Below are 22,429 nucleotides of genomic sequence, written 5' to 3'. Positions count from 1 at the left end.
TGAAAAATATATCAGAAGACAAAATCGAAATATAAAAAAACCAATCACATTTCAAAAAGGAGACCAAGTGTTAATTCGTTCACTTAGAAAAAGTAATGTTAAAGAAAACCGTTGTAAGAAATTACAACCAATGTTTGAAGGTCCATACAGAATTGAAAATCAGAATGGACTAAATAGTTATGTGTTAATAGATGCAGATAATAGACCTAAAGGAATTTTTCATATCAATGACATTTTTAAATATTATGAAGAGATTGAATAATGTTTTCTATACTTTTTAACACTAATATAAAAATACTAACAGTTCACTGATATATCCATTTTATTCAATAAACTTGATTTGTTAGATAGATGGTAGATTTCTTTGTTATGAATCAATTTGACATCATACTTGATGATTTTGTACATATGGAAATTATTTGTGCCCTAAAAATCATAAGTTGGGGTTAGATACTAAATAGATTCTATAAATGATTTGCTAAAAATGTCTTTCTAATATAATAAAGTGTAAAACTTACCAATCCATATGGATGAAAGCCTGTTGAATGGAAATAGTTCCTAGATTTTGTCTATAAATAAACGTGACACAATAATAGATGATTAGATTATATTTTTATTTTCTGATATAGCCTCCATTGCTCTATTTGACATGACAGTTTGACATAGACAACAGGGATGTATTTAAACAATTTTTAAACAAAGAAATTAAATTATTTAGTTTATTATATTTACTAAGGTATGTGGATAAGAAAATTAAAATTTAAAAAAATAATAAGTAAATTATTTATTTTAAATTTAATTTTGGGGTATTGAGATGATTGGTGTTTAAAAAATTAATTTATAAGTTATATACTAGATAAGATTAGATATTAAAAGTATTTGGTTATTTTATATATACTAGAAAATTTTATAAAAATTATTTATGTGAGGGCATTTTTAAGAAATTAGCATGTAATAAGTGTAAAAAAAGTTTTATTTTAGTAATTATAATGTTGTAGATATATTTAAGTGAGCCATGTGACTAGGCAACCAAAAATACTCTTTAAAGTGACGTTTAAATAATAATTACGAATATAAGTGGGGTTATAATAATATGTTGTTTAAAATGTGTAGTTTATTAAATTAGAGTGTTAAGTTACTGATTTAAGTGTATATTCTGATCTGAAAAGCCTAAATGTCAACAAAATTCTCAATAGAAAAGAAAGGAATTCTCTAGAATACAGAATTTAACCTTTGTTTACGGAAGAACTTTCTCGAATATTTGTTCAATATAGTGAGTTAAATGAAGATTAAGAAACAGTATAAAGAAAATATTATTGAAGATTAAAAATTATGTTATGTATAAATGGTGATTGGATAATGGAAGAAGTATTAATTGAATATTAAAATTATATAATATATTTGGTGATTGGATATTGGTTTATTGAAAAGAAGAATAAATATAAATGCTGTTTGCTGGTTTGCTTAGTGGTTTATAAATGCTTAAGAAGAAATATATTTTAAATTGGTGGAAGCTGATAATTGGAAAAAGTAATTTCACAAAAACAAGGATAACCGAAGCACGAAGACATTGAGTGGTGATTAGAATCTATATAGTGGAAAACAGTTCATTTAGGCATTCAGTGACAGAAAGGTACAAAATTTTGTTAATATAATTTAGTTAGTGTCATAACAATTTCAATTTTGAAGATAGTTTGTTTAAATTTTACATTGTCTATAGAATTTAATTAGTTTCATAAGAATTTCAATTTAAAGATAGTTTATTTTAAATTTACATTGGCTAGGTTAGATATATATGTGTGTTTCATAATAGATATAATAAAGATAATTTAAAAAAGTACTTACAAACTAATTCTTTGAGAACCGCGATAAAAACCCTATATTATTAAAAAACACTCATTGCTCATCATTCACAAATAATACATCATAATAATAATAATATATATATATATATATATATATATATATATATATATATATATATATATTGATATGATCTGAAAATGTATATAAAGAATAATTATGTTATAATTTTTCTTTATGTTATAGTTATAGCATATTTAGATGTACGGTTTAATTTGATTGTGTTGTGAAGTTATATTGTTTTGTAAAGAAAAGAGACTTTTTCAATTTAGATTTACGGTAAGTACCAACAAATTATTATTTGCGGAGAGATTCGTAGTAAAGCAGATAGGGGCAATTCCAAAAGGAGGTAGAAAAGTGAGTCAGTACGTTCTTTTGATCGACAGGACTGTTTTTATAAGCAGAACCAGAGAAGGGGTTTTTTTATAGAGATTTAATTAAAGTGAATCATTTTCATAAAGTGCAGAGCAAAATTTATTGAGACGAGACAATAGATTTAACTAATCTTCATATTGTAATTTTATATGTGAAAGCTATATGATTTGGGGAACATGTATTTCTAAGGGATTTCATTAGTTGTATAAACCGTTTTAAAAAGTTTATTTTGCTATTATATTTTAATTGTATTTAACAAATTTGAGTTTTTTATTCTTTTACCCCTCTTCTTTATTGAACACTATTGAAGGTAAAGGTATTTTTTTGAGCTCAAATAGGAACCTTGAGATAAGAAAACATATGAATATGAAACATTGAAAACAAATAAAATTGGCGTCGTTAATAAAATTATTCACATATTCGAAAGAAAATTCATTAAATAATTTTTTTTAGTTCATTTAGCTAATTGGATCATAATTAATTTAATTATTGTTTTATCATAGTTCAAAATATATCATATTAATATATATATATATATATATATATATATATATATATATATATATATATATATATATATATAAGATTGATAATATATGTTAAGATGTTCTTTTTATGAAAATATTGAGAAAAGAAAGCTATATCGCAATATTAATAAGATATAGCGGTTCTTTCTAATAAATTCCACACGGTGTTGCAAAATAAGATGAAAAAACACAACATGAGTAAAACGCTGACAAACGTAGCTTCTAACTTATGGTACCTACATTTAAGGTGGATAATTTTTGATAGTACTATATGAGTATATTATAATTTTTTTTTCCTATATATAATAATATAAATAGCATCTATTTTTATTTTATAGGTTACAATGAAAAGTCCGATATTTACAGTATCGGCATTTTAATATGCGAATTAGCTAACGGATCGGAACCATTTTCAGGAATGTCAAAAACATTAATGTTAACAGAGAAAGTGCGAGGTTGTGTTCCACCCCTTTTAGATAAAACTACAATTCCTAGAGGAGAAATTTTAGACTGTGGAGGTAAGTATTATAAAAATTAAAAGTTTTTTCTTTAACTTTTTAAATGCCAGGTTTGACTGTCAATTTCTTTTACATAGAACGATTACTTTAGTTACAATGAATTATATATCTTTAACAAGCTCAGATTTTTAACTTATGTTCGACAAAATAATCACGATTGAGTTTGATATGACTTCAAATATAGAAACAAATGGTAGCCACTAGGTATTCGGTTTGGCTATAGAGGACGTTTTCTACGATCTCTAATCTAGTCATGTATATCACTGTGTGATATGACACTTTTGTGCTGATACTTTACGGTGCGTCATGTGTATTGACCCCGCGACAATAAAGTGTCATGACACAGTAACAGCGTCGTAACACCTCGAGTGTTTCCGGCACGAGCAATGCAATTCACCGCAATAGTGCGATTTGATACAAGATACAACAAAAAGAGACAGAACACGAAAGTTGTGCCTTAAAGTGTTCGAATCTCACTGAAACGATAGTGTCTTTCAACTGCGTTGACTATTTTGTATTATACCTGGTTGCTGGTTGGTTTTATATATTTTTACAGTGTCGACAGATAATTTAAATCTTAAAAAATAAATTTGAATATATTTCTGTTTATGCAGATGAAATAATTAATAAAGAAAAAAAACTGTATTATAAAAAACAAATAAATAAAATTTCAAATCTAGGTCCAAACAACAAAACAAAAAACAAAAAATTTGAAATTAAAATTTTTATTGTTTAAATTATGTTTAAATATTGTTTAAATTTGTTATAGTTTAAATAATTATAGTTAACTTAAAAATCAGTTCAGAGATATTAAACACTAAAGAAAGAATAAAGATACCTACATAAAAAATCTAAATCTAGGTTAACGCAACAAAACAAAAATTTTAAAGTAAAAAAATATACACCTACTTATTCGTTATTGTTTAAGTTATAACTTAAAAAAATCACTTGAGAGATTTTATTCGTCTTTAATCTCTCTCGCTTTTCGTTGGCTATCTGTCCGGCTTTAGAAAATATCCTTTCACACGGGACAGATGTAGCCATAATACAAAGCCTAGTCTTCATAATTTGGTATAATTTTGGGTAAATGTGCTTCCTTTGGTGCCACCACAATAGAGGATCCTGGGATATACCGGAGCTATTTTTTCTTGGTAAAATGAGCTCTTCTAAATATTTGTCTACCTCAACAATGGCTGACGCTGTTGGGTTGCTTGGTTGTTGGTGCTGTTGAACTTCCTTGTCAAAATCTTTCCAAAAATTTTGAAGTGGATCTTCCTTAGACGGTATATTTTGAATTGGTTGTTCAATATTTTCCTCTTCGTTTTCTTTTTGTGTGGGTAATTTTGTGTTGGCTACCTTGCTGTAGAAATTCTCTACTGCTCTGCGATATTGTCTTTCGTCTATGAAGCCAAATTTTTTAAATCTGGGGTCCAAGATTGTTGCTTAAACTATTGAAAGTATGTTCTTCTATATCTGAAAATCTTTGTTTTAGTTCAAATTGCAGCTTTTTTACCATATTTTGAATCTGAGGCATCATTGGATATATGTCAAATGAATTCATGTGTTTCGTAATTTGTTTGTAATAAAATATTATTGACGAAGCACTAACTTTTTGCTCGGAACTTATGAGTTGAACTTGTTATTATGTTATTGAACAGTTGTAACTAAATTAAAAATTTCCAGAAATTTAATGGACTGTTCAGCAATAGTACAGTTTTCGTTTTGTAAAATCCCAACAGATTCTGTAGCTGAACTATTTAAAACTGCCAATGTTGATATGATTGCATTTTTCATCTGAAAAATTCTCTTAGTCATATCAAATGTGGAATTCCATCGCGTATCATTTTTTAACTTTAGTGATGGTATATCCATTCTCTCTGCTGTCGCTTTCAATTGAGCTAATGCATGGCTATTTCGTCGGAAATAGCTTACAATATTTTTGATTTTTTCTACTGATAGGGTAACAAGGGTTAGGGAATGAGCAGAGCAACCCTAAGATTGCCAACCACCAATGCGAACAGCAGCTTTCATATTTGCCGCATTATCGGTAATAACGGCAGCAACTTTGTTGTCTAATTTCTACTCGGCTATCAGACGCTGAATTTTGGTTTGAATGTTTTCAGCAGCATGTCGCCTCGCATAAGATACACATCCTAACAGATCTGAGGATAAAAATGTTTTTTTATCCTTTTCTACTACGTAATGCGCGGTAACACTATAAAAACTCTCATTTGAACGTGACGTCCAACCGTCAGTCGTGAGACACACTGCGTAAGCTCTTTCCACCCGTGCTTTAACAAGATCAACTGTTTGATTGTAGAGAGCTGGAATCATTGAGTTTGAGATAGTTTTTCTGGTAGGAGTCTTGTAATTTGGATTTAATAAAAATAATAGTCGCTTAAACTCCTTATCCTCGACAATAATAAATGGTGGTATTCCTTTGTAATCATTAAGGCCGTATGACACTATGCATTTTCTTGTATCATTTCTTATATCGTTTCTGATATAACAAAAAAATGGATAGTGTCATACAAGCGTATAAGTTCTTATATCAGAAACGATACAAGAATTTGTGTCCGCTACAGTTTCTTGTACAAGAAATGCGCCAATTTGTGCGCAAAGCTCCAAAAGTAAAAACGTAAAACTTCTGTCATAATGGCGGCTGGAGGAGAACTTTGATATACAATTAGACCAAGCAGATATCAGAGAAAAGAGCCCACAAACAATAACCAAGATTAGAACAGCAGTAGCCAAATTGAAAAACAATAAATCACAGGGATTGGATCAAATAGCATCGGAACTACTGAAAGTAGGAGGAGATGTATTACTAAAAACAATACATAGCCGCTTTAAAAATTCGTGATGAGTTTAAAGATTATTTTATATCTCCAAATAAGAGAGTAGAATTTCAAGAGCATGCCATTCAAACACATAATTTGTAAAAAAAAACAAATAAATTATTACAACCAAATTATTTATTATTTCTGTCTTCCATTACAGCCTGTTGAATATGTTCAAAAATTGTGGTTTCCAATTTAGTTTTTATTTTTTTATTTTTTTTTTCCATTTTTTATTTCTTTTTGAACCACAGTATTTTAAAAAATAATCAGTAGTATCTGGCTTGGGGTCCTCAGGTACTGCAGTTCTATTTTTATATGTGTCAAAATTTCGACCAATCATGTGCCGAATCACATACAATTTCCGATAAAAGAACTTGCATAGTGTCATACAGAGCACAAATGTACGTGCAAGAAACGATACAAGAAAACATAAATAACTTTCTATATCAGAAACGATATAAGAAATGATACAAGAGAAGGTATAGTGTCATACGGCCTTTACAATTAATTGTTGGTCTATTTCTTTTTGTTTGCTAACAGCCAGAGGTCTTTGGAAAAAATCGGTTATAGTTTGAGGTTTTTTTAATATACTTGACGAGGTAGAAGTTGATGAATGAGGTTGCACTATCGATGATGTAGATTCAACAAGTTCTAATGTTGTAAGTTGTTTTGAAGTGGAAGGTTGGTCATCATTTAAAACCTCATGTTCTATTCTTTGCCTTTTGATTTGCTGCATTGGATGTCTCTGATTCACGTGTCTGATTAAAGAAGTTGATTTATTTTTGACAGATAATATTTGCCCACAATACAAACATTTGACTTTATTTTTATTCTGTTCAAAAAAATGCATCCAAATTTCATTTTTTTTTGGTACCATATTGACGTGTTATCCAAAAATCTAAAAATATAACAAACATACATACCTCACCAAAGTTGTTATCACTGAGAACTACTCTACCTTCAATCTAGAGAGAAGCGACAACTTATTTAAAATGTATCTAAGATTATTTTATTTATATGATGAAAAGGAATAATGTAAAACGATCACAAAACCACACACAGTACACAGTTACAATGAACTTGAACTAATACTAAACTAATGAAATCTGTATTTATGTGATGTGAGTAAGTTGGTTGTAACCCCCGACCGAGGAATTGTATCGCAAAGATAAATGGTGTATTGCCAGTTCAGCACAGGCAGACTGAAGATGGTAACTTTTGAGTGAATCAGTTCATCATTCCTCAGTGTGAAACTCTCAAAATTTATGTAATTCATTTATTTCTGTAACAGTGAGGTTCAAATAATTATTCGAACGTTTTAGAACTATTAAAATATTTTTGTCTATCTTCGAGACCGAATCTCTTCTTCTTTCTCTCTCTTTCCCACGTTATGTGATCTCACCTTTGATTGTCAGTTTTCTCGAGGCTTATCTATCTACAATCCCTCTTATCACTTCGAGTTATATCTTACGAAAATATCTCATATTTTTTCCATAATTTTTTCACACTTCTAGCTTTTTCTGCAAATCTCGGACTGCTGTCAAAAAACTGACAACGTCGCAATATATCTTACTAGTTCATCAATCAATCATCAACAAACACATTTTGAGTTTTCAACCTGTCTGATCTTTAATCGCTTTGTGTCCTTTGTTCTCAAAAAGGTTTTATTTGTGAAAAGATCAACTCTCGGTCAGACTCGCACAGCTATTAAGTAAATGCAAAACAGAAGTTACAGCTTAGGGAAGGTTTCAAACTTTCACGTAGTGTCAATGACTTACTGTGTTATATGACACAATAGTGTTGACACACTGAGTTGATACAATAAACTGCGCCAGTGTTGCTGTATCAACACTCAAAAATTTAGTGTGTTACCCATCGTTACCACAAATCACCTACCTCTAGATGCTTCACGACAATACTTTAGTTAGATATGAAATTCAACGCTCCAAGAGATTTGTATCGGAACTAATTCAAGGGAGAAATTACGCGGAAATTTCAAAATTTAATTTTGGTCGGAACATTTAAATAAAGCTTAAAATATTTAAATATAATTTGGTATGTTTGAAAACAAATTGCATTTGAAATTTTAAAATGTGCAAATTATTTTTAAATTCAAATATACACAATACAATTTACGAAAAAATAAGGCAAAATATAATTTATTTATTTGTTTAATACATGTAAAACAACTTTGTATATAAATTTCGAATACAATACAAATATGCTTTTTTACCACTGAAAATTGTACAATTTTATGGATAAAGCTTACAAAAAGTCAGAAAAATAACAAAAATTTAAAATTTACTGAAATTACATAAATCGTCAATATCACAAAATAAAAGATAATAAAATACACAATATATTGCAAAATTTAAATAAATTGCATAGTGTAAGTTGCTGCATGTGATACTTAAATATATATTTATACAAATACTTTAGTTACTTGTACATAAAGCTATTCTTTCAGAAACTTTTCTACTGAGTAACATGGTCTTTCAGATAAATAGGCTTTTGTCCTTTTACGGAACTTAAGGAAAGAAGTTGAAGATTTAAGTTGCAAAGGGAGATGGTTATACAATTTTTTTGCTGAATATACTATAGATTTCTTTACTAACTCAGTGGGCAGGTTCAGTAAATGCAAATCAAAGGTTGAATTTCTGGTGGAATGGTCATGATTAGGTGCTGGAAAAACATGTAGGGGTTTACGAATTAAGCAAACACTTTCTAAAATATATAAAGAGGGAAGAGTTAAAATCCCGTGATGGGATGGCTGAGGCTTCTAAGAAATTAGAAATGACTTCCACCAACACGATTTTAATTTGAGGGGTTTTTGCACCATCTCTGCTACAAAATTGGTTTGGAATAGATGATTTCCACTGTTTTCTTAGACCTCTTACCATAAAAACTAGAACATGATCTGCTATATATGAATCTCTGTCATCCCTCATGTATTCAAAACCATCTATACATCTACTATACTCATTGTAACGAAGACTTGGCATAATCGCCATTTCATTAAATATTATAGCTATATGCTTATCAATTCCTTTTATTTTTGATATTGTTGCTTTTAGTGACTCAAATACATATTAACTTATTAATTCCTGGGAGCCCAATAGTTTGAGCCAGAAGTTTGTTTAATGATGACTTACTGGGTAAGATAAATAGATTGGGAAGAATACTATATGAACGAGCACTTTGTTTTTATAACGACAAGTTAAACATTTCTCATTAAGAGTAAATCGTCTTAGCTTTTTTGCTTTACAGCTCTCTCTGTACTCAATTTGAATTAGCATAGCTGCCATTCTATTAATGTTCTGAAGATCAGCCAATTTATTTTCTTTATAAAACTCATTAGCTTTAAACAGTCTGCATTTAAAAGACTTTTTACTATTTCTTTCCAAAGAATATTTATGATGTAGTTGTTTTAATGCTTCATTAATTTTTTTCTTTTTATGGGTAATTTTACTTCTTGATATCTTACACTGCGGTAGTATTTTCAGCTGTGTGATATTCTTAAGGGAAACACCTAAAAGTAAATGTGATGTTAATTTCTTTATTCAATACTTATAAGGCAAAATCGTTTCATTATATTAACCTTCGTGTAGTGACATTACTGCATGAGAGACTTAGTAGACTGTTTTTTGATGTGAGTATTAAACAATTTATTGTATGTATTAGAATGTTTCAGTACCTTCATATATCTTTGTTAGATTTTAGCAATAAGATATTATGAACACAGGCAAGCTCCTATTTCTAGTTTTTAGCCCCAGCTGATCTATGACACGGAGGCAACTAAACTTATCAAAAACTCTAGTATCACTATCCGAAGGTTAAGCAAACTGTTAATTTTATAATTAATCATATTAGAGAATGTTCATAAATCTGCTGATGACAATACAAAATATAAAATTTTAACTACAATTACCTTTTAAATCCTTACTCTCTCAAATGATTGAAACATGTTTGTAGATTTGCATTTCTACTTGTTGAAGAACTTTCAACTAAAACAAAAAGTGAATATAATAATTTATACCATGATTCACTTCAAGTAAAATAATTTTTATTAATTACATATCAGGGTTACTTACTTTCTATTACATTTTTTACTTCCGCACACAACATTGAAATACTTCTGGGATGTAGATTCTTAGATGTAGAGGAATCTAAAATCAATCAGCAATTTGTTCTCGGGAATTGCATTTTGGTACAAGCTATGACTCCATGTAGAAGCAAACTTATCTTCAAAGTGCCTGTGGCATATTCGTTTTGTTTTAAAAACTGTAGTGTCATCATATCTAAATTAGGATTTTTTATTATTAACACTAAGCTACTTACTAAATGTATAATGTCTTTATCAGGATTTGGAAAGGCATATCTAATTGTTGACGAATTGGTTCATTGTAGGATACAACATTTATTGTGAAAAACCATATTTAACTAATTATTATTAGTCTGCAAAATACTATTTGAACGCAAGGAACATTTAAAACACAGATCACTGAGGTAGGTGATTTGTAATTTATAAACTAATTTGAGGATAATGCTAACAATAACCCAGAGATATTAAGCCAAGTTCAGTTTGATTTCTTTGCAATAATAACCATTAAATCAAACAATTTAGACGAATAATAACCATCTGAAATCTTATTATATAGACACTAATTAATTACTGATAATTGGCGATTGACAATTATAATTTTTAATTTGGTTCTAAACCTAAATGGTTTGACCTTGAGCTACCTGCGTGAAACGTGTAGTTATTAGTGGTCTGTGGTCACTGTATAGTCTTATGTGCTGTGTTCGTATCTTAACTTTTCTAAGTACAGGCTTGCACACCAGAGATAAAGTATGATCTTTAAATGTCTTCTCTTTTTGAAAATTGAAAATCTTGAGTGCTATATACAGTAATCTTCTTTTAAAGAAAAGAACAACAACGATATAAAAGTTACACAGATTAAAGGATTATTCTAAGTTCAAATGATATAAAATTTATTTTTTATTTGTGTTTGGTTTTTTCCCTTCTTAATTACTTAGTAACATAAACTCTGTTGCTTGTTTAATAAGTGCAAACGAAACATTTTTACATATTATATCAAAATTTCCAATGAAGGTTTACATAAATATAGACACTTCCTCTGTCAAACTAACCTAAAATAAATATAAAAAATATAAGAGACATGGAAACCATAGTAATAAGTTTTGACAGAGAGAAAAAGAAAATCAGATTAATAATGCCAAATGTTAAGTAATTTTGCTAATTTTATAATATAATCCTCACAAGGGTAAGCCTGTTGAAGATACAACTTGATTGTCTAATGTAGTTTTTTGTTTTAATTTTTAGTATGTTTTGAAAAAGAGTTAAATAAACTCGAAAGCTTAGCAAACCTTAAAGAGTGTAACTTAAAAAACAATATTGACTAAAAGACCCAAAATATCTATATATATTAATACTCACCTAGTCACTAAAGCCCTTTCCAAGAATATATATATATATATATATATATATATATATATATATATATATATATATATATATATATATATATATATATATATATATATATATATTGATATGATATAGGAGAAAGAAAAATAGTGATTAGAAATTAATTTATAAGTTACACATTAGATAATATTAGATATTTGGTTATTTTAATAAGTTATATACTAGAGAATTTTATAAAAATTATTTATGTGAGGGCATTTTTAAGAAATTAGCATATAATAATTGTAAAAAGTTGTAGTTTAATGTTGTAAATATATTTAAGTGAGCCATGTGCATAGGCAACCAACTATACATACTCTCCAAGTGTCATTTTAAGAATTTTTACGAATATAAGTGGGGTTATAGTTGTTTAAAATGTGTAGTTTATTAAATTAGAATGTTAAGTTACTAATTTAATTATATATTCTGATCTGAAAAGCCTAAATGTAAACAAAATTATCAATAGAACATTAACGAATTCTCAAGAATGCAGAATTTGATCATTGTTTACGGTCGAACATTCTCGAAATAATGGTTATGTCTGTGGAACGAACATATATTTTTTTTCGAGAACATTCATATAGAAGTAATAGAACAAATGGAACATGATCTCTTACCAGATGATTCTAGAACATCCAAAAAGATATAAATACCCGTGATTTGGATTCAAGAGAGCAGTTTTTAGTAAGTCAGTCAGTCAGAAAGTTTTTAGTCAGGCAGTTTAGTAAGAAATATGAAAGTTAGTTGGAGTCAGTGAATCAGTTACAAATAGTCCAATTGTTTAATATAATTAAAAAAGTATGTTAGAAGAATATTGGTTGGATATTGGAAGAAATTAAAATTATATTATGATTGGAGATTAGTATAAATCAACTTATAATAATTGGATATTGGTATATTAAAAAGAAGAATAAATATAAATGCTGTTTGCTGGTTTGCTTGGTGGTTTATAAATGCTGGTGAAGAAAAATATATCTTAAATTGGTAGAAGCTGATAATTGGAAAAAGTAATTTCACAAAAAACAAGGATAACCGAAGTACGAAGACATTCAGTGGTGATTAGAATCTATATAGTGGAAAACAGTTCATTTAGGCATTCAGTGAAAGAAAGGTACAAAATTTTGTTAATATAATTTAGTTAGTGTCATAACAGTTTCAATTTTGAAGATAGTTTGTTTAAATTTTACATTGTCTATAGAATTTAATTAGTTTTATAAGAATATCAATTTAAAGATAGTTTATTTTAAATTTACATTGACTAGGTTAGATATATATATATATATATATATATATATATATATATATATATATATGTGTGTTTCATAATAGTTATAATAAAGATAATTTAAAAAAGTACTTACAAACTAATTCTTTGAGAACCGCGATAAAAACCCTATATTATTAAAAATACTCATTGCTCATCATTCAAACAAACAATACATCATAACAATATATATATATATATATATATATATATATATATATATATATATATATATATATATATATATATATACATATATATATATATATATATATATATATATATATATATATATATATATATTATACACATAAAGGGTTGTGAGGTCGGATAGTATAATTCAGCCAGAGAAAAACAGGATTCGATCGTATAGGCATTTATTTCGAATTTACATATACAAATGAAAAAGTAATTATCGTTAAGTGCCTACTAAATAAAATGTTCGAATACAAAGACGTACTGTTTATTTATTTCGATAGATGGGTGTGACGATACTCGATATCGTAAACTAAGATACGGCGATCGAGGAATTGAAGTCGTACTCGTACCTCAACGCAGAAAGAGTACTTGGACAGGGATAAGGATGTCTATCTAGTTCAACGCACCAGATAGAAAGAATACGCCAATATCGTTCAACGCACCAGATTGACGCAGCCAGAGGAAGGATTGTCAATCTCGCTCAACGCGCCAGATCGACTGGATTCGGAAGGATTTGGGACACGTTCAACTCACCTGTCCCCAAGGTCAGATATTCTCAACTCAACGCATCGAGAATGGTTAGCTGTCTTTCAGTTTCGACTTTTATACTATTCGAGACGGAACAAAAATATGTTTTGTTTAACACATAGGCGTACTCTAGACTCTAGACGATAAAATATATTATCGTCACAGGGTGTCCCGGAAAATAGTGTGTTCATTAACGATATGGGCTGATTGCAGCTTTTAAAACAAAAACATTTTTTTATAAAGTCAACCGTTTCAAAAAAAGAAAAAATATTAATTTTTATTAATTTTAATCCATTTGACTATTTTTCACAGAAAAGCAAACGGCAAAATTACAGCCGGCAACGTTGCCTTATCCTTCGTTAATTACTGTAAATCAATAAATATTTAATAAAACAAGGTTTGAATACTATTTTTAGCCGAATATTTAATGAATACCGTCATGAAGAAACCACATTTCAGAGCGTATTAGTAACGGAACGTCTTCAAGAAGTATCGGTAGAATATGCTGCAAGAAATTTAAATAGGTTTCTCCATTTAGTCTTCTAGGAAGTTCGTACAGTCCAATCAGATGATTAGCAATAATCCCAGCCCATAAATTTATACTAAATTATTTTTGAAAATTTGTCCTACATTTCTCGTAAAACAAGCTTCATCTGCGCACAACACTTTGCACGGATATTGGGGTTCTCTGGCGATTTTGTGTTAAAACCATCTACAAAATCTTAATCTTTGAGGTAAATCGCGTTGGTGTAAATCTTGCACTCGTTGGTAATGGTAAGGATGAAATAGCTGTTCCGTAAATATCTTGTGAACAATGTTTTTTGAAATGCTAACCATTCTAGCCACAGATCTAGTACTTACTCTTGGATTATTACTGACTATATCCAAAATCACATCTTCTGCATTTAGTCTACGGTTACTTCGTGTTCTACCGCTATTTTTTTTTAGGTACCACACAACCCGTCTCTAATAACCTTTTGGACACGTTCACAAAACTTTGGGCATTACGATGTCGTCATTCGGGAAAGTGTTCAACATAAAGTCTAACAGCACTATTACTGTCACAGTAAGCTTCACCGTACGTAATTAACATATCGTGATACTCGCGAATCGAAAACATGACACAATACAATTTATTCTTGAGCTACGGGTAATTACGACTATTTACAAATAATGTACCTCCTCTGTGTCAAAATAAATTAAACTGTCGGGTTGCCAAATATAGATGTAAAAATATGTCTATTTTTTTAGACAACAGATGACTTTAGAAAAGAATTTATAAGAAATTTTCTTTTAAATGGTGCATTCTACCGATTCTACCCATACCTTTTTAGAGCCAACGTTGCCGGCTGTATTTGCTTTTCTGTGGACACTAATCAAATGGATAAAAATTAATATATTTTTTTGAAAACGGTTAACTTTATAAAAAAATGTTATAAGACTTTTTTGTTTTAAATGCTGCACTCAGCCCCTACCTTTAAGGAACGAACTATTTTCCGGGACATCCTGTATATACATATATATATATATATATATATATATATATATATATATGTATATATATATATATATATATATATATATATATATATATATATATGTATATATATATATATATATATATATATATATATATATATATATATATATATACATACAGTAGTCTCTCTCTATAACGATTCCCTATATAACGATAATTCCTCTATAACGATGAAGAAAATAGTAAACGTTGGTTGGTTCATCATAAGAACAATGTATTAATTCTTTCTCTATACCGATATCGTTCTCTCTTTATAGCGATAACTTTTTAGCGTTCAATAGTTGATGACAAATATGTTATTGTGTTTAAAGTTCAGACTACTTGAGTCACGAGTGGCAAGATCATTGTCCAGCGGTTATTTTGTTTTGCGCTTAAGGAATGCGGCCACCCATTCTACTCTTTCTTATCAGAGAATTAAGTGACTTACGTTTATTGTTCGGGCGGCGTATCTAACTGTTATCACACAGATGTTGTCATCTATTGACGAGTTTTCATTTCCAGTTTGAGTTGTATCTTAGTGTGTCAACAATCAACATGTTTTCGAAAAAGCGTAAAGTGCTCTCGGTGGAGGAAAAGTTATCGATAACTCGAGCAATAGAAAAAGGTGAAAAGCAATCGGATGTCGTTCGCCGGACGGGGCTATCTCAGTCAACTGTAGCTACGATATGGAAGGACAGAAAAAAGTGGCTTAAAGCGGAGATGGAGGGCGGTAGCAGGAAGAAGTTGTGGAAACCTCAGCACGAAGATTTAGATCGCGCTACGCTTCAGTGAACCATATTCCACTTTCTGGGCCTTTGGTCAGGACAAAAGCTGAGTTTTTTGCAACTGAACTTGGAATTGAGAATTTCAAGGCATCTGAGGGTTGGCTGAGCAAGTGAAAGCTGCGGCACAAAAACGTAACGGATGATTGGCTAGAAAACGTGTGGCCTGGACTGAAGGTACGATATGACTGAAGATACGATGAGACTGGATTGTTTTTTAAAATGACACCAAACAGAACTTTAAAATTTAAATTGGAAAAGTGCATTGGTAGAAAGCTCTCTAAGGAACGCATTACAGTTTTAGTGACTGCTAACATGACAGGTTCGGTGAAGCGAAAATTGTTAGTGATAGGGAAGTCGACAAACCCGCGTTGCTTTAAAAACATAAAAAAATCTGCCGGTGACCTATAAAGCAAACAAGAGTACGTGGATGACCTCGGAAATTTTTGAAGAAGCGATAAGAAAGTGGGATATCGAGCTTAAAGGGAAAAAATTCTTTTTCTTGTAGACAATTGTCCTGCTCATCCTGTATTGCGCGACCTTCAAAACATCGAACTCTCTTTTCGCCATTGCCAGCAAACACGCCAGCAAACACAAGTGTCCTTTAGCCCATGGACCAAAGTGTCATCAAGAGTTTGAAAAGCCATTACAGGAGAAGACTTTGGATGGAAATGGTTGAGAATAATGACGATCTTAAACTAAACATTCTTGACGCCATCCTAATGATTAGTAAATCCTGGGACGAGGTGACGAGCAATACAATAAAACATTCCTTCAAACACGCAGGATGGCTGGAAGATCAAGGATTGACTGATGATGAAGATGACCTGCCATTAGATGTTTGGGCCAGACAGTTTGAACTTACTATCACCTACGGACCGGAAGAGCTAACAGATTTTGAAGAAGTTGATGAAAATGTAGCTACAACATCTGGACTTTCTGACGAGGACATCCTGCAAGCAGTTCGTGTAGAAGAAGAAGAAAACAGTGACTCGGAAGTGGAAGCAGAGCCAGAACCAGCTCCGACCCCTCAGCAGGCATTGGATGCAGCAAAAGTACTGCATCGATTTTTCATCCACCAGGAAGACGATATGAGTGCTGTGGAAGATTCGATGAGTCTTCAGGACATGGTCAGGTCAGTTCTGTGGAAAGGGAAAAGAAGACAGACCAAGGTGACAGATTTTTTTGGTAAAGTAGGCTAAATATATTTTACAGTAGCATCTTCTTCTTCCTATGCCGTCCCCATTAACGGAGGTTGGCGACCACATTTTTAAAGGCTTCTCTATCTTTTGCAACGTGGAATAATTCGTCTACAGTCATGTTTGTCCAGTCTCGAATATTTCGCAGCCATGACTTCCTCTTTCTACCTATTCCCTTTTTGCCATCGACTCTACCCTGCATGATGACCTGCAGAAGACTATATTTATTATTTCTTAGTATGTGTCCAAGGTATGCAGTCTTGCGTACTTTTATCGTTCTCAACAATTTTTTGTCTCGACCCATTCTTCTCAGCACTTCCTCATTGGTGAACCTGGCAGTCCATGGGATTCTCAACATTCTCCGGTATATCCAAAGTTCAAAGTCTTCAATCTTTTTAACTATTTGCGCTTTTAGTGTCCATGTTTCTACCCCGTACAATAGTTGCGACCAGACGTAACATTCAACAAACCTCAGTCTCAGCGCAATATTCAGATTTTTGTCACAGAACAATTGTTTGAATTTTAAGAACGCTGCCCTTGCCATTTCTATTCGTACCCGGATCTTGTTGCCGAGAGGCGTCGATCGGGCTAGAATGGCCCGTATCTGGCTCAGCGGACTTCTTGCGGTCCTGGGAATTGGACCTGGAGGTAGTGCGGGTATCTACCATGTTCCTACCTTCTTATTCTTGCGATACGAGTGCAAATGTACAAGATATGTGATATCAAGAGACAAGTGTGTGATCTCCTTCGAGAAATATCACAAGTCAATGAGTTCGAGAAAGAATAAGTAACAACAAATAGTAAAATACGACTCACTAGAGTCGTAGAGATACAAATATGACCGATTAGAGTCCAAAATTAATAGAAAAAGGATTGTGTGCGCCAATCAAAAATGTATATATATATGTGGAATATATGCGACAATAAAACGGCATGTATTTGGTGTTTCCTTAACTTACGGAAGGAAATACACCGGAATATATATATCTTATGTTCCTTGACTTACGGAAGAAACATAAGAGAGATACAAGTTATGAAAATAGCAATAATCAAATCAAATAGGTATATATATATATATGTGGAATATATGCGACAATAAAACGGCATGTATTTGGTGTTTCCTTAACTTACGGAAGGAAATACACCGGAATATATATATCTTATGTTCCTTGACTTACGGAAGAAACATAAGAGAGATACAAGTTATGAAAATAGCAATAATAAAATAGCACAAAGATAACAAGTAATAAAAGTAGTCAGACGTATTATACGTAAGACTTAAATAATAAGTACGTTTTCAAACGCTAAGTCCTCGTAGAGGTTTCCGTGAGAAATATCGTACAACACAATAATATATATATATATATAAGAAAAATAGGGCAGACGTATGATACGTGAGACCGTAGTTTTTCAAACAGAAAAATAGCACAATAAAATGGCAAATATCAAATAAATGCGTACGCTTTCAGACGCTAAGCCTCGTAGAGGTTTCCGTAAGAAAATCGTACAAAAATGCAATAGAAATCAACAATAAAATCAATATAAAAATGCACACAAATATCAACAATAGCAAATAAGGTAAGAAATAATAAGGCAGATTCTAGGTGGATGATTAACACCGTACCTAGAGTCTTCAAATACGAGGGCAAGCTCGAACTGGCCGATGATAGAAAATCCACCTTCTTTTATACAGAAAAATCCTTTGTCTTTAGGATTATGACGTAGTAAGATGGATTTTCCAAAGCATCGGACCAATAGGAAATTTAAATTGTCGAAAGATTGAAAATATCATTATTTCCAACCAATGGACAATTTTTCCTGTGTGTTTGAGATGTGTCCGGTGCGCCGATTGGCTACTGAATGAGAGCGCCCGGCGACATCCCCCCCCCCTTTGGAAGACTCTAGGTGGTGTCAGTTTTATTTACAATCAAAAGAAGAGATTTACAAGTATATCGTAAGTTTTTACAAGTATATCATAATTGTATTTTATTCTGTTTCTTCGTTATCCGCGGGTGGTTCGTCCCTGGTTGGAGGAGCAGGTCTGATGTCGTCCACATGGATGGTCCTATTGATGTCCTGGTCCCGGTGTACCTCGTATGTGTGGTCTCCCAGGACTCTCAGTATTGTGTGGGGACCGGTCCATGTGGGTCCGAAGTTGCCTCGGGTGTGGTTTCTGACTAGGACCTGTTCTCCTTGGATGAATCGTCTGGCGGGTGGAGCGTTGGGGTTGTCTGGGAAGAGATTTCTAGCGTATACAGTGGCTTTCTGGATGGCTTTGTTGACTCTTTCTTGTCGCCTAGCTGCTGTGTTGGCCTCTCTTCGTTCCTGTTGACTTTCTTCTGATCGTCTGGGAAGGTAGCCCAATAGGAGTTCTGCGGGAGTGTCTTGTGTCGCCTCGTTCCTCCGGGTTCGTAGACTGAATATGATATCGGGAACATATGTATCCCATCGTGGGTCGTCGTTGGATTTGCACCTCGCTCGAAGTCCCTTTTTGAGTTCTTGTGCCCGTCTTTCCACTGGGTTGGCCCGTTGGTGGTAGATGGGACTGAATTCTGCTTGAATATTGTTTCTCCTCAGGAACCTCTCCCAAGCGTCGGTGCGGAATTGGGATCCATTGTCTGTGATTATGGTTGTAGGTTTGCCCCAACGGCTGCACACTTCTTCCTGGAGGAATGCGATGACTTCCCTGGATTTGGCGGTCTGGACGCATCGGAACTCTACCCAGTTGCTTAGACAGTCTGTTGCCAGGAGGATGAATCTGTTGTGTGTTCCTCTGGCTGCTGGGTATGGTCCTAGTACGTCAAAGGAGACTCGTTCCCATGGGTTGTTGGGCTCTCTCGGGATGATTGGTGCTGTTGGTTGTTTGGCTGCTGCTTTTGTCGTAGCGCAGGTGATGCAGGATCTGACGTGGTTCCGGACTTCCTTGGACAGTGTTGGCCAGTAGTATAGGCGTTTTATGGTCCGGATGGTTTCGTCCTGTCCCGGGTGATTTGCTTCGTCTGAATCGTGGTAGGTTTTCATCACTTCTTTTCGGTATGATGGTAGCACTACCAGTGCTTTGTAGTCTGGGTTCCCTACGTAGTATGCGGCATCGTCTATTATCGTGAATTCTCGGAGGAAGTTTGTTTCAACTTCGTTCCTTGGTCCTCTCTCTGTGATCTTTTGAAAGCGTCGTCGGAAGCGTATCATTGCCTGGTTATGGGTATGGCTTCTTCGTATTTTATCTTGTAATGGCAAGTCTGTGAGATCGTCCAGGATTGGGTCGTTTTCGCCTTCTTCTACATCTTCCAGCATACATAGCAAGGGAAAGGGGTCCTCAGTTTCGTTTGCCTTATGTGTCGGCCAGCTAAGGCGGTTTACTTCCTCGTCTGTTTCGTCTTGTTCGTTTCTTTCTTCTTCGTCAGATGGGTTTCTTGATAGGTGGTCAGGAAGTTCGTTCTCCTTGCCTGGAATGTGGTGAATAGTGAAGTTGAATTCCTGAAGGAGTAGTGCCCATCGTGATAGTTTCGCTTTGTCCTCTTTGAATCGGTTGAGCCATAGGAGGGCTTGGCTGTCTGTATATAACGTAAAGTGCTGGTCTTGTAGAAAATGCTTAAATTTTTTGAGGGCCCACACCAGTGCAAGGCATTCCTTTTCATTGATGTGGTACCGTTTCTCTGCTGCTTTTAGTTTTGTGGAGGCGTAGGCGATGACTTGTTTGTCCTCGGGTGTCCCTTGGAACAGTACTGCTCCCATGCCGAGGTCGGATGCGTCTGTTTGAAGGCTGAATGGTTTGGTGGCATCAGGTCTGTGTAGGTGTAGTTGTCCTTCGATCGCTGTTTTGATGTGATTGAAGGAATTTTCTGCTGCTTGTGACCATTTCATCCTTCGTTTGTTCCCTGCCGTAAGGTCTGTGAGTGGTGTGACGATCTCTGCGAATCGAGGTATGAAGTCCCTCAACCAATTGGCTGTTCCAATAAAACTTCGCAGTTGTTTCATGGTTTTAGGAGTGTTGAATCCTCTTATCTTCTCGACGTGTTTTCCCAAGGGTTGTGTGTCTGTTGATGTGATTTTGTGTCCCAGGTATTCCAGCTCGTTGGAGGCGAATCTGCATTTTTTGAGGGATGCCCATAATCCGTGGGTGCGAAGTCGTTCTAGCACTAGGTGGAGGTGTTTTTGGTGTTGGTCCCAGTCCTTCGAGAAAATGATGATGTCATCCATGTATACTTTTATGAACTCATCGATGTAACCAGCGAAGACAGTTGTTACAAGTTTTTGAAATACGGCTGGTCCATTTTTCAGTCCAAAAGGCATCACTACAAACTCGTAGGCTGATCCGTCTGGTAGGCTAAATGCAGTTTTCGGGCTGGAATCTTTGTGTAGTGGGACTTGCCAAAATCCGCTTTTTAAGTCCAACGTGGTGAAGATCTGTGCTGTACCAATTTCCTTTATGCTATCATGAATAGGAGGCATGCTGGAGGCTTCATCGACCGTGATGTCGTTCAGTTTCCTGTAGTCCACGCAGAAACGAGGGGCACCATCTTTCTTGGTTACAATAACCACCGGGCTATTGTATGGAGATTTGCTGGGTCGGATGACCCCGGCGGCTAACATCTCTCCTACCTCTCGGAACATCGTCTTTTTCTTCTCCGTGGAGTACTTATAGGGTTTGACATTGATCGGTCGGTTGTCTGTAACTTGGATTTCCATTTCCGTTGCTTTTGTGGTCGGTTGGCGTAGACGGTCGTCGAATACGTCGTTGTACTCTTTTATCAGGTTCTTTATCGTCTCGAAGGCGAAGGGTGGAGCCTGATGTGTTTCCAGTGTTTGAGTTGTGGGATGTGGTTTATTTTGGTTCTTCCAGTAGAGTGTGGATCTGCTGGCGGTGCCTACGTGTAAACATTTTCGGGGAATATCTACGTTGGCTTCCTCTTGTATTAACCAGGGCATCCCGAGTACAACGTCATGATGTAGATTCTCCATTACTGTGCAGTTGACGGTGGTGGAGAAGTTGTCCATAAGTATTTCGACATTGGCAGTCCCTATGCTGTGGGACGTGCTGTCCGTGCACGCCAGCTGTATCGTTCCTGGTCGAGATTGCAGGTCCCTTCTTTGGATCAGCCTCTGGTGTACAAAATTTCCGGAGGCTCCGGTGTCGATCAATATCTTTACTCGGTGTTGTTTGATCCTGGCATCAAGAGTGGGTAGTCCTGCAGTCTTCGATCGTAGGTGGATAGGGTTCAGCTGGGGCACCATTTCCTCAACAGGGCTTAGTTGGTGCCCCTGTTGGAGTTTTCCGGCTGCTGATTTTGTTGAGGTCGGTTCTGGTTGTTGTTCTGTTGATTCCTG

At 33.5% G+C, this 22,429-nt stretch overlaps 1 protein-coding gene across 4 annotated transcripts in view; it reads left to right on the top strand.

Moving 5' to 3' along the window:
• The window catches only part of LOC140445547 (STE20-related kinase adapter protein alpha-like), a 322,390-nt gene that overhangs the window by 264,899 nt on the left and 35,062 nt on the right, over positions 1 to 22,429 (top strand). For 3 of the 4 annotated variants that reach the window (XM_072537649.1, XM_072537653.1, XM_072537650.1), the window contains exon 5: positions 3,104 to 3,283. The exons of the other annotated variant lie outside the window; for it this stretch is intronic. In XM_072537649.1, the coding sequence (XP_072393750.1) occupies positions 3,104 to 3,283 (180 nt within the window). The remainder of the gene's footprint in view (positions 1 to 3,103; positions 3,284 to 22,429) is intronic. 4 annotated transcript variants of the gene reach the window in all.

This window comes from Diabrotica undecimpunctata, chromosome 7, assembly GCF_040954645.1.
Source record: "Diabrotica undecimpunctata isolate CICGRU chromosome 7, icDiaUnde3, whole genome shotgun sequence".
Lineage (NCBI taxonomy): Eukaryota > Metazoa > Arthropoda > Insecta > Coleoptera > Chrysomelidae > Diabrotica > Diabrotica undecimpunctata.
This window is presented reverse-complemented; position numbering and strand designations above follow the sequence as displayed.